The sequence below is a fragment of the Crocuta crocuta genome, unplaced genomic scaffold (assembly GCF_008692635.1).
Source record: "Crocuta crocuta isolate KB4526 unplaced genomic scaffold, BGI_CrCroc_1.0 scaffold72, whole genome shotgun sequence".
Taxonomy (NCBI): Eukaryota; Metazoa; Chordata; class Mammalia; order Carnivora; family Hyaenidae; genus Crocuta; species Crocuta crocuta.
In genome coordinates, this window is record NW_027529427.1 from 1007685 (window position 1) to 1020642 (window position 12958).

At 42.8% G+C, this 12958-nt stretch overlaps 1 protein-coding gene across 4 annotated transcripts in view; it reads left to right on the top strand.

Moving 5' to 3' along the window:
• The first annotated feature begins 4691 nt into the window (after positions 1-4691).
• MFAP5 (microfibril associated protein 5) overlaps positions 4692-12958 on the top strand; it is a 49830-nt gene continuing 41563 nt past the window's right edge. For all 4 annotated transcript variants that reach the window (XM_077758963.1, XM_077758962.1, XM_077758965.1 and 1 more), the window contains exon 1: positions 4692-6023. Coding sequence is in view for 1 of the 4 variants with exons in the window: in XM_077758967.1 (XP_077615093.1) it covers positions 5972-6023 (52 nt within the window). In the remaining 3 variants the exon portion in view is untranslated. The remainder of the gene's footprint in view (positions 6024-12958) is intronic.

Sequence of the window (12958 nt, forward strand, 5' to 3'; positions counted from 1 at the left end):
GCTTAGGTCATGATCTCGCGGTTCGTGGGTTCGAGCCCCACGTCGGGCTCTGTGCTGACTGCCAGCTCAGAGCCTGGAGCCTGTTTCAGAGTCTGTGACTCCCTCTCTCTCTGACCCTCCCCTGTTCACGCTGTCTCTCTCTCTCTCTCCTAGAAATAAATAAAACATTAAAAAAAAAAATTAAAAAAAAAAAAAAAGAAAATTGTTGGCTGGAATGTAAAATGGTGCGTGCAGCTGTTATGAAAAATAGTATGGCAGTTCCTCAAAAAATTAAAAATAGAATTACTGTATGATCCAGTAATTCTACTTTTAGGTATATAACCAAAAGAACTGAACGCAGAGTCTTCAAAGAGGTATCTGCACACACATCTTCACAGCAATGTTACAACAGCTAAGAGGTGGAAGCAACCCAAGTGTTCACTGACAGATGAGTAAGTAAGTAAGATACAGAAGATAAATACAATGCCTTAAAAAGGAGTTAAATTCCAACACACGCTGCTACATGGATAAACCTGGAGGACATTATGCACCAGCATATAACATAGTGAATTCACAGAAAGTAGAATGGTGGTTGCCACAGGCTGGGGTTTTGGGGAAATGAGGAGTTAGTTTTATGGGTCTACAGTTTCAGTTCTGCAATACATAGAGTTCTAGAAATGAATATGGTAGTTGCACAAGAATAGAAATATATTTAATATCATGAACCTGTGTGCTTAATTAAAAATGATTAAGAAGGTAATTTTACGCTGTATTTTACCACAATGAAAACTGAAGAAAAACAAACACGATATCATAAGCAAATTAACATGCAAATTTTTACACATATTCAACTAAAAGATGAGAAAAATATGTTACTTTTACTTAAATTATCTGTAGCTTTGCTAATCAAAGCTTTGTTATTCAAAGCTACAGGTAATTTAACAGTCTGGTGTATAAAAATAGTCTGGTGTATAAAACTAAACTTTTAAAAAAGTTTTCTCTGGGGGCGCCTGGGTGGCTTAGTCGGTTAAGCGTCCGACTTTCACTTAGGTCATGATCTCGCGGTTCGTGGGTTCGGGCCCCGCGTCGGGCTCTGTGCTGACTGCCAGCTCAGAGCCTGGAGCCTGTTTCAGAGTCTGTGACTCCCTCTCTCTCTGACCCTCCCCTGCTCCCACTGTCTCTCTCTCTCTCCTAGAAATAAATAAAAACATTTAAAAAAAAATAAAAAAATAAAAAAGTAAAAAAAATAAATAAAATAAAAAAGTTTTCTCTGAATGGCCCTCCTGGTTGGCTCAGTTGGTAGAACATATGACTCTTGATCTCTGGGTTTGTAGGTTCAAGCCCCACATTGGGTATAGGGATTTCTCAAGGAGTGCCTGGGTGGCTCAGTTATGCATTTGAGTCTTGATTTCAGATCTGGTCATGATCTCAGGGTTTTTGAGATAGAGCTTTGGGCTCTGTGCTGACAGTGCAGAGTCTACATGGAATTCTTTCTCCCTCTCTTTCTGCCCTTCCCGCACTTGTACTCTCTCAAAATGAATAAACTTTAAAAAGCTTTCTCACAAATAAAGTTTTCTCAGTAACCCAAATAAAATTTCTAACGATTTCACTTAATAGAGGAATGTTAAATCAATGTATCTCTTTCTGGAACATGGCACAAAATTTGCAAAATCTTCTGAGACGCAACGCGTAGTATGGCTTACTCAAAGCTCATCATCATGTTTAGGGGCACCTGGGTAGTTCAGTCAGTAGAGCGTTCAACTCTTGATTTCGGGGTTGTAAGTTCAAGACCCACACTGGGTACAGAAATTACTTTGAAAATATAAACAAAATCTAGGGGCGCCTGGATGGCTCAGTCAGTTAAGTGTCTAACTTTTGCTCAGGTCATAATATCACACAGTTTATGTGAGTTAGAGCCCCACATTGGACACTGTGCTGACAGCTCAGAGCCTACAACCTGTTTTGGATTCTCTCTCTCTCTCTCTCTGTCCCCTCCTGGTTACGCTCTCTCTCTCAAAAATAAACATTGGATGCTCAGTCCATTGAGTGTCCTACTTGGGCTCAGCTCATGATCTCACAGTTCATGAGTTTGAGCCCTGTATTAGGCTTGCTGGTGTCAGGGTAAAAGCCCACTTTGGATCCTCTCTCCCCCCACCCCCTCTCTGCTCATGCCCTATCTTTCTCTCTCCCTCTAAAAATAAATAAATAAAATCTTTATTAAAAAAAAGTTTATCATGATTAACATGTTAAACGTTGGGCCTTCCTTCCATGTTTTCTTTCTGGAAATTAACTTGAAAAGTGAGTTGGGAAGCTATTAATATATTCAAGTTGAAGGTTTTACAGATATGGCTAACTACATCACTTGTCAAAGGAATAAGCTAGCAATTAAGAGCCACAAAGAATCAGGAAAGATTTCAAAGTTCCTGTTTGGACAAACCTGGATGACTTTCCAAAATGTAGCTTTCTGATAAACTATCAAAGTCTAAAATGCTGCCAAATATGCGAGAGTGGAGCAGTAAGACAGTACTAGTGTGATCTAATATAGCAAATCCGGGGCGCCTGGGTGGCTTAGTCGGTTAAGTGTCCGACTTTCGCTTAGGTCATGATCTCGCGGTTCGTGGGTTCAAGCCCCGCGTCGGGCTCTGTGCTGACTGCCAGCTCAGAGCCTGGAGCCTGTTTCAGTCTGTGACTCCCTCTCTCTCTGACCCTCCTCTGCTCACGCTGTCTCTCTCTCTCTCTCAGAAATAAATAAAACATTAAAAAAAAAAAGTTAAAAAAAATAATATAGCAAATCCATGTTCTATTTTGGAGACCTTATTTCTATATTTCTAAGAACATGAAGTCAAGAGCTAGTATCAGAAAAGGTTGGGGAGGGAGAGAGGGATAGAAGACAGAGAAAGAAATGAAAAGTAAGGAACTGACTAGAGTAAAAACATTTAAGTAAGGGGTAGGTTTTGGATTTTTTTTTTTTGTTTTTATTTTAATTCCAATGAGTTAATATACAGTGTTGTATCAGTTTCAGGTGTACAGTACAGTGATACAACAACTGTAAATTTTGTCTTGGTTACAACTTGGTGATATACTGCCACTTTTGAAAGAAAGGTAGTAAAAGTTAATTTAGCATATCAATGTTTACTTTGATATTATTTTATTTGTTACTTTATCAATTCATAAATTGATACACATTTTACAAGACTCTAGTGGATCCCTCCAAACACTGCTGGAAGAACAGACTGCCAGATGAAAACAAACAAGGATCAATGAAATTAGACTGTGAACTCCATGAAGACAGAATCCTTACTTTACTCTCTATTATCTCCAGCAAGCTGTTATGTATGACAGCTAAAAGTTAAGCATTAGGGGTTAGGAATTATTTTAAAGGGGTTTGCTACATTGAATCATAAGGCAGGATCAAATATGTACACATTGGCAAACCTAATATGTACACAGACACATACTGTACACAAATCTAAAATACATCATGTACAGATATTTTGGGAGGGAGTATATTATTTCTTATCAACCCTTAATGACAAGAAAAATTCCCAAATAATGAAAGATAATTTCCCCAATATCTGTACCTAATCTCTCCTACTCAACCTCTCTTGAAACAACTGTGTACACAGCCAGTACAGTTAACATTAATATATTTTGGGGTGCCTGGGTGGCTCAGTCGGTTGAGCGTCCTACTTTGACTCAGGTCATGATCTCACAGTTCGTGGGTTTGAGCCCCGCGTCAGGCTCTGTGCTGACAGCTCAGAGCCTGGAGCCTGTTTCAGATTCTGTGTCTTTCTCTCTCTCTGACCCTTCCCTGCTCATGCTGTCTCTATCTCTTTCTCTCTCTCAGAAATAAAACATTTGAAAAAAAAATAACATATTTTTATTCTTCGTATCACAATCTACTCCCAGACTTTAAAATAACAGTATAATTTCAAAGCTCTTTTCCAATATGCTTCTGACTTAATTCCACTTGCAGATTACTTTTTGTAAACTAACCTGCCATAAACTCTCTACAAATCCACATCATTAAACTAACCTCCTAAACAGTTGTAAGCAACACACAAACTGCTTCCTTACTTAACGTTCGGTTTTCTCTCACCTTCCCATGTTGTTCTATGTACGGAGGCTCTTCCTCCACCCATTTTTACTCAGTTTAGGTCTCTGCCCGGTCCCCAGAGGAAGATGGAACTATTTCTCAACCTGTGGATCAACTGGCTCTGTTCTGTCCCCTTCCCCAAATGCCTTCCAGTGTTCTGATGTCTTTCAGTTCACAGAGAGGGGAGAAGTTTTGAAAAATCAATCTAGTGACTTACCCCCATAATCCCAGGTGGAGACCAACTGAGGAAAAGAATTGGGAGATATTTTTTTTTAAAGCCATGTTTCATCCCATGCCCGCAACACATGAATGCCTGAAGTGTGGCTGGCATTCATTGGTCAGAAGTAAAAAAAAAAAAAAAAAAAAAAAAAAAAAAAACATCTCTTTAGTGTATTTCTTCATTATACAGCTAAGAAGGGATAGAGGACTTATGAAACATTGCTAGTGATTTCCTTGTAGAGAGAGAAAACGGGACTGAATGAGAAGGGAAAGGAAAAAAGGGAAATTTCCTGTTGTCACTCTTCCCTCCACCCTCAGATGCTACGGATACTCAATAATGAATCTAAGAAGGTGAAAAAGATTAAAAGCTACCCACCAGCAACTAAGTGGAATTTTAGGTGGTAGCCCAAGGTCTAAAGGTTAGCTCTACAGCTCCTTACCCCCCTGCAGGGGGAGTGGAGGAACGGAAGAAGGATCTTCACTGAGTGGAGGATTCTATGTGACTGTATTTGATGTTCTTAGCACTCTGTCGTCAGAATCAGAGTGGCCCCCTCCCCAACAAGCAGACTCCAGCACCTGGTGGGGGTATTAGAAAAGAGGGGGGGTGGAGGGGGGAGAAGTAGAAAGAGAAAGATAAAAAACATCAACAGCCATCTTGCCAAACTAACAAGTAAATCTATGACATGAAAGAAGGAAATTCACTGCACTAACCAAGATGGAAAGGAATAAACAAAAGATTACCTCCAAACAAAATAGGCCTCCTTGCCTTTGACATGCTCACCAAATAACCCACAGCAACCATTCGAAAAGAAATTTAACTATGACTGTTATTTTTCAAAATTAGAGGTTGTCATTCTAAAATAAATGTTCAATCTCCACGGCTGGAATCCAGAGTGTTTTATTCCAAATGACTATCTTAAAGGAATCTGACAATGAATTCTTTATAAGAAACAGGGGAGAGAAAAAAAAAAAAAAGACGTTTAAACTGCCCAATAGTGTGTGAAATAAGTAAATAAATAAATGTACATAGTATTTAAATTTTCACGGTTGCAGCTAATAATTAAGAAGGTTGGTAAATACAAAAAACATCAAGCCCACACACAAAAAGAGTATCTTCCATATTAGGCTGCCTCGTATACTTTCCATACAGATTTAGAATTAAACCAACTCCCCCAAAGATGTGAAGACAATGTATGCAATTAATGGGAAAATCAACAGCACGCTAACAGAATTTACACTGAAGTCACATTCAACACATACAGTGAGCTTATAATAACCTCACTCCTAGAATACAATTAATGCCCCCTCTCTATTCACACCTACAAGTGGGATGAAATACGGGGATTACAAACCAGCAATCCGAGATAAGGACACCTTAGTAACGCACATCTGAACTTATTATTTCCTAACTAATTTGGGGTATTTTTTAAGGGAGGGGTGAGGAGGCAAATTTTTGGAACACGGCCAAATGCTTTTTAAAAAAATCGATTTTTTTAAATCGCAAATAAGACAAGCAATTATTTGTAGCCCCATTCTGATTCCCAGGCCTGTCACAGGAAAAAGAGCAATGACTGTCACACTCTCTAAAATTTCACACGCAAGGAGGAAACCGTGGAATTTAAGGCACACTCAGGGCAGACCAGCGGCACAGCCGCCTCCCGCGGTCACACCACAGGAATGTGTCCGATGGAAGCGGGCGCAGGAGGCATCGCCACCCGCGCGGGGACAGGTAGGCACGACGCGCGCCTGACTCGGGCGAGCATCCCCAGGGTCACCACACCCCCTCGCGAACGCGGGGGAGGCACACCTCACGCCCGAGGTCGCCGCCTGTCCCCGACAGTTCGCGCCCGTCACACGCACACGGCTCCTTCGGTCCCCCTCCCGGCACACCGACCCAACCGGGGCTCCCCACCGCCCCCGGCGGCGTTGCGACCCCCANCGCCGCCGCCGCGGCTCCCGCAGCCAGGCCGGGCACCCTCGCCCCCTCGCCCACTTTCTCGCAGCCTCGTGGTCGGTCTGGCTGACCCTCACCCCCACTCACACACTCACTCACTCACTCACACACTCACACACACACACACGCGCGCGCGCTCCCACCCCCACCCCCACACTCACACCGGGCCGCTCCTCGCTCCCTCACTCGCCTGTAGTGCGCGCACGCGCGCGCGCCCCCGCTCACACACACCCCGCNGGCGCTTCGAGGACGCGCTTTCCCCACCCGCCCCCAAACCGTCCTTCCTAAGGAAGGGAAATGGGGAGGGGGAGTTGGTTTGTTTCCAACTCGAGACCGCGAGATTGATTCCTTCCGTTGTGCACCCTCCCCGCCCTCACGTTCCCTCCTCTAGCCGCATTCACGCAGTGCCTGAACCCCGGCACCAGCCCACCAAGCCCCTTGGGGGACCGTGTGCGGTCGGCGTGTCCACGCCTCTGTCTCCGGCCCCGCCCGCCCACCTCCGGCGCGGCCTTTCCGGCGTCTCGGCCCGAGCCCCCTCCAGCTCTGGTCTCTCCCCTCCCGCATTCGCAAAGATTGGGAACAAAGATCAATACCTATGAGGTCCTTATCCGTGTACGGAATAAAGACATTGCCTCTGTACATTGTAAGGCGAATTTGTAAACTACAGTACATCATATATGCTCAGGCTTTAAGCAGGTTAAAAGATACAGACAGGGTAGGTGGTACAGCCGCTCTGCCACCTGGAAAGCAATATAAACCTTGGGGCACGTGAGTTTCTTAACTTCCTCCAAGCCTTTGTCATGAAAAGCTGAGAGTGAATTCCAAGGTTGCTGTGAGAATGGATATAAATATATTCAAGTGCATTACTCCAGTGTTAATTTTCCTAGGTCTTAAAGAATGAAACTACAGGTAACAGATGACCCGTGCTACTGTACCTGGCAGATTCATTTCCAAATAACCTTAGTCATTCATTACCCCTAGAGATCTCATATGTGAAATACAACAACGTCCTAACTAGTTTGCCTTCTTACAAGCCGTATTCCATCCTCAGTCACCTAAGCCAACAAATTATTTTCCCAATCATTTTGTAAAAGGCGAAAGATTTATACGATCTCAAGAGAGAGAAACCAGGGTATATTTTATCCCAATCATTTTGGTCTGCCTTTTTTGCTGATATTGCTCTGCACTTAGTCCTTTAAGAGATCCAGCAAAACGTAGGGTGGTAAAACTTCTGGACTCCATCAGAGTTCTAGTTCCACTCACGTACCTAATTTTAACTTCATATCTGAATCTGCTCAACTAGGAAAGTTGACCATAATAGTATTTTGCAGAAAACTCAAAAGTAGTTACCTCATTGGGTTGGTATAAGGAGTGAATTAGCTAATAAGTGTATAAGACTTAATGTCTGGCACAAAGCAAGTGCTATTGTGTTCGCTGCTGTTATGTTTGGCCACAGACAGTAACCTAGGAGAGAACAGTTCTCAAAAAGGACACTTTAGGGGAACAAATGTGCTATTACTACCTTCAGAAGAAAAGGGCAGGGGGGCGGGGAGCCTACAGAACTAAAATGTTGCCATTTGTTTCCACCCTGAAATTCAGTCTCCTGAAACAAAGTTTATTCAACCTAAAGACAAAGAAGAGAAGCATTCTGTGATCACCTTGATCACAGAGATGTTAACACAATGAGAATCTGGCAAAAGATACACAGGGTGATTGACACAGGGAAAAGGTTACACGACTGGCCCCCAAGATGATCAATAATATCTAGCCTATCCTTCAGTCCTACTGTAAAGAAACCTAACTCAGGGTAACCATGTACCACCACACAGAAAAAGGAGGATGTACGGGTGCCTGGGTGGCTCAATCAGTTAAGCATCCGACTTTGGCTCAGGTCATGATCTCAAAGCTTGAATTATGTTCTTCAATACAAAGCCAAGGATATGACCAAATTCATACTTTATATTTTTGTATGAAGTAATGAAGGGGCAGAAATTATTTTTAGCATTTCGGCAAGGGAAAGCAAGGTCCAAAAATGTTCAGATTCTTGGACCCAGTCATAATGTTTGTGCTTTTATGGTCATTATATTTAGACAGGTATGGACTCGCATCTCCTTTGGGTAATGATGTATTCTCGAAAGTATTCTGGGGCACCTGGCTGGCTCAGTCAGTACAGCATGTGATCTTGGGGGCCTGAGCTTAACCCCTAAGTTGTGGGTAGACTTTACATTTTAAAAAAAGTATTTTGGAGCACCTTGGTAGTTCAGACTGAAGCATCTGAGTCTTGGTTTCAGCTCAGGTCATGATCTCATGATTTTTGAGTTCAAGTCTGGCATCAGGCTCTATGCTCTCTGTGCAGAGCCTGCTTGGGTTTGTCTCTCTCTGTCTTTCTATGTCTTTCTCCTACTCTCTCTCTCTCTCTCTCTCAAAATAGATAAACTATCCAAAAAGGTATTGAGTAGCTTATCTTGGTTTAATTATGTGCCACTCATTTTTAACCATTAAGTTAATATTCTTCAGTAGGCTCCGGGGTTGTGTGAATCCCTTGAGAAGACATTATAAGTAACCTAGAATTTTAAGTCAGGTAAATCTGATTTGAAATCCTAGCTTTCTTGCTGGTGGCATGTGATTGTTGCTTAACCTCTATAAGCCTCAGTTATCTCATCCACAAAATAGAGATTGAGGTAACTCAAATATAGTGTAGTATGTAGTGTAAGTCCTCAAGAAGTATTGGCTATTGGGGCAGCTGGCAGGCTGGCTCAGTCAGTAGACCCTGTGACTCTGAATCTCAGGGTTGTTAGTTTCAGCCCCATGTTGGATGTAGGGAGTATTTAAAATAAAATGTGTATATACACACACACACACACACACACACAGGATATATGTGTATCTATAGGTTATATCAAAACAGTCAGATATCAAAAAGAAGTTATGCAATGTTTAGCTATGTGTACTAATAGTACAAATAGTTATTGGGATCCAAGCACCAATATTTAGTAAGGCTCTCCAGGGAATTCTAACATGCAGCCAAGCTGAAACAAAGTAGATGTTAGAATTAACTATATATGACTGTATACATTATCGAGGCACATTTCAATTAATTAATGGATTACCTGATAGAATGATAGCTAGATTTGCAGCAAGAAGCTTTTTTTTAAAAATTGTTTTAATGTTTTATTTATTTCTGAGAGAGAGAGCATGTGCAGAGGAGGGTCAGAGAGAGAGGGAGACACAGAATCTGAAGCAGGCTCCAGACTCTGAGCTAGCTGTCAGCACAGAGCCCAATGCGGAGCACGAACCCATGAACCGTGAGATCATAACCTGAGCCGAAGTCGGATGCTCAACTGACTGAGCCACCCAGGCATCCCAAGAAGCACTTTTTAAGTGTTTTTATTTTTGAGAAAGAGATCATGAGTGGGGGGAGGGGCAGAGAGAGAGCGCAAGAGGGAGAAATGGACAGAGGATCTCAAGTGGGCTCTGTGCTGACGGCAGAGAGCCCCATGCTGGGCTCAAACTCAAACTCAGACTCTACAGACCAAAATTGTGACCTGAGGCAAAGTGGCATGCTCAACTGACAGAGCCACCCAGGTACCCTGCAAGAAGCACTCGTAAAATTCTTGGCAGACAATATGAAGATATTAGGTGGAAAGCACATAAACTGTAAGGAGTTGATGAAAACACAGTCTCCCCTAACAAAGTGTCCAGGTTCAGCTGACTCCCTTTCCCTGATTCAACCTGTGTTGCTTTGGCATGTCTACACCATCCAGAAAAAACATTACTCACATATTATCTAGAGTGCCCAGCAAGCAAAAATCTTTAAGTACCACATAGAGACTATCTGGCGCAAATCTTCTCTTCCTGGGTTTAGACAAGAAAACAAGCTGGGATATGATGGAAATTAAAGTCCTCCAAGTAGTAAAGAGGAGATTGTAAACAGTAACGAATCCAGGATTGCGATCAGTACCTAAAATAGTATTCTTGGCATAGATGTGGCATTCTATGGCTTATCAAATGTGGTTCCTGTAAAATTCAGGTGGGTGGAGAAAAGGTAGTTGGTGTCACATCAGTGGGTGTCACTAGCAAATAAGGAACAGTCAGTAAGTCGGTCGGGGCAGCTGCAGCGGATCTAGCTCTCCCCAGGGCTTCCTCTCCCTGAACCAGCCGGCTAGAACCAGCCCGACGACAACAACAGTCTTCACAGAATAGCTAAATACTGGTCTAGCCTTTCCCCACCCACATCCCTCCTCCCTTTCCGCCACTCCATTTCTACACATTAAACTGAGCGCCTCCTCAACTATGCTAAGAAAATGTCAATGATAGACACAAAGGAGAATGGGGGGTGGGGGGAAAAGAGTGAAGAGCGTACATTGGCTGAACCAGAAGGAAAGGGTGTAAAGAAAAATAAGAGTTAGAAGGAGGAGTAATGTAGGTTTCCCGCTCCTTGTTTAATTGTATCTGGCTGTTTGGAATATTTCTTTATCTCCAGTACTCAGGAATAACTTGGACTGCATGTTCAAAATGCAGACTCCTGGTCCCTCACCTTTGATCTTCTGAATCAGCCTGTATATCTGCATTTTTGAGCCAAACTCAAAGCTTTGAGAATCAGCCCTGAGCCTGCATTTTGAATTCACATCCCAAGTAATTCTTAGACCCATGAGACCTTTGAGAATCATGTCTTAAAGAGCAAAATCATTTGTAAAATATTCTTTATTTAAAACCTCCAACATTTTGGGGCACCTGGGTGGTTCAGTCGGTTCGGCATCCGACTTCAGCTCAGGTCATGAAATTGAGATCGGTGAGTTTGAGCCCCATATCTGGCTCTGTGTCTCCCTCTTTCTCTCTGTCCCTCTGTTCATGCTCTCGCTCTCTCTCTCAGAAATAAACATTTAAAAAAATAATAAAACCTTCAACACTTAAAAAAAAAACCTTCAACATTTAAAAAATAATCTCTACATCCAATGTTGGGCTTGAACTCACAACTCCAACATCAAGGGTCATACGCCCCACCAGTCAAGCTAGCCAGGCACCCCAGTTAAACTCATTTAACTTCCAGGAATTGTGTGAGGTTAAGGAACTAGTGCTAGTCCCCTCTGACAATAGGGAAAATTGTGGCAACAAGATGAATTCACTGGTGGCAATTTCCTAGTCTCCCGATTCCATGTTCACTGGAATATCTCAAAAATATATCAGTCTAGGGGTACCCACCTGGTTCAGTCAGTTAAGCATCTGAATTCAGCTCAGGTCATGATCTCATAGCTCATGAGTTCAAGCCCTGCATGGAGCACGGCATGGTGCAGAGCCTGCTGGAGATTCTCTCTCTACTACTCCCCCCTACACACTTTCTCTCAAAATAAATAAATAACTTTTAAAAAATCTTAATCTGGGCAGTGCCTGGCTGGCTCTCAGGGCTGTGAGTTTGAGCCCCACATTAGTTGTAAAGATCACGTAAAAATAAAAAAAGGAAATTTTGGGGACAGCTGTGTGGCTCAGTCAGGTTCAGAGTCCAACTTCAGCTCAGGTCATGATCTCACCTGGTTTAGGGAAACATGAATGAACTAGTAAACATTTCAACCACAGAAATGCTGACATTTAAACCAGAAACGAGCTGTGTGGATCTGTCACAATTTAGGTCACCAGTAGCGCCCGGAATTATTATTAACCATTAACATATTGAATAAAAATTCTAGAAGCATCCTAACAACCTACTATTACCATGATTGTCCTGGTCTGCTTTGCCATCTTTTGCACCTTGAAAAAGTTATACTGGGGCACTGAGTGTCTCAGTTAATTGAGCGTCTGGCTCTTGATTTCCGCTCAGGTCATGATGTGAGGGTCGTGGTATCGAGCCCTACATCGGGCTCTGCACTGAACATGAAGCCTGCTTAAGAATCTCTCACCCTCTTGGGGCGCCTGGGTGGCTTAGTCGGTTAAGCATCCGACTTTCACTTAGGTCATGATCTCGCGGTTCGTGGGTTCGAGCCCCGCGTCGGGCTCTGTGCTGACTGCCAGCTCAGAGCCTGGAGCCTGTTTCAGAGTCTGTGTCTCCCTCTCTCTCTGACCCTCCCCTGCTCACGCTGTCTCTCTCTCTCTCCTAGAAATAAGTAAAAATTAAAAAAAATTAAAAAAAAAGAATCTCTCACCCTCTTGATGCTCTCCCCCTTTTGCACTCTCTCTCTAAATATTTTTTAAAATTTTATTTAATGTTTTATTTATTTCTGAGAGAGAGAGAGGTGCAGCATGAGCAGGGGAGGGTCAGAGAGAGAGGGAGACACAGAATTGAAAACAGGCTCCAGGCTCTGAGCTAGCTGTCAGCACAGAGCCTGATGTGGGGCTCGAACCCACAAACCATGAGATCATGACCTGAGCCGAAGTCGGATGTTTAACTGACTGAGACACCCAGGCACCCCTCTCTAAATAAAATTTTTTTTAAAGTTTTAAAAAGACAAAGTTAGACTGTGGAGCCCTGTTTAAGAGTAAGTTCTTGTAGCTATCCTCAGTGCAAAGAAACAGAGCAATCTATATCTATTCTGTCCAAATTGTTACCTGCTGTATTCATTTTTCTTTTTCTTTTTTCTTTTCTTTGTTTAGAGTTTACTTTTGAGAGAGACAGAGCACACACAGAAGCATGTGTGGGCGGGGCAAAGAGAGAGAGAGAGAGAGAGAGAGAGAGAGAGAGAGAATCCCAAACACGCTACCTGCTGTCAGCACCGAGG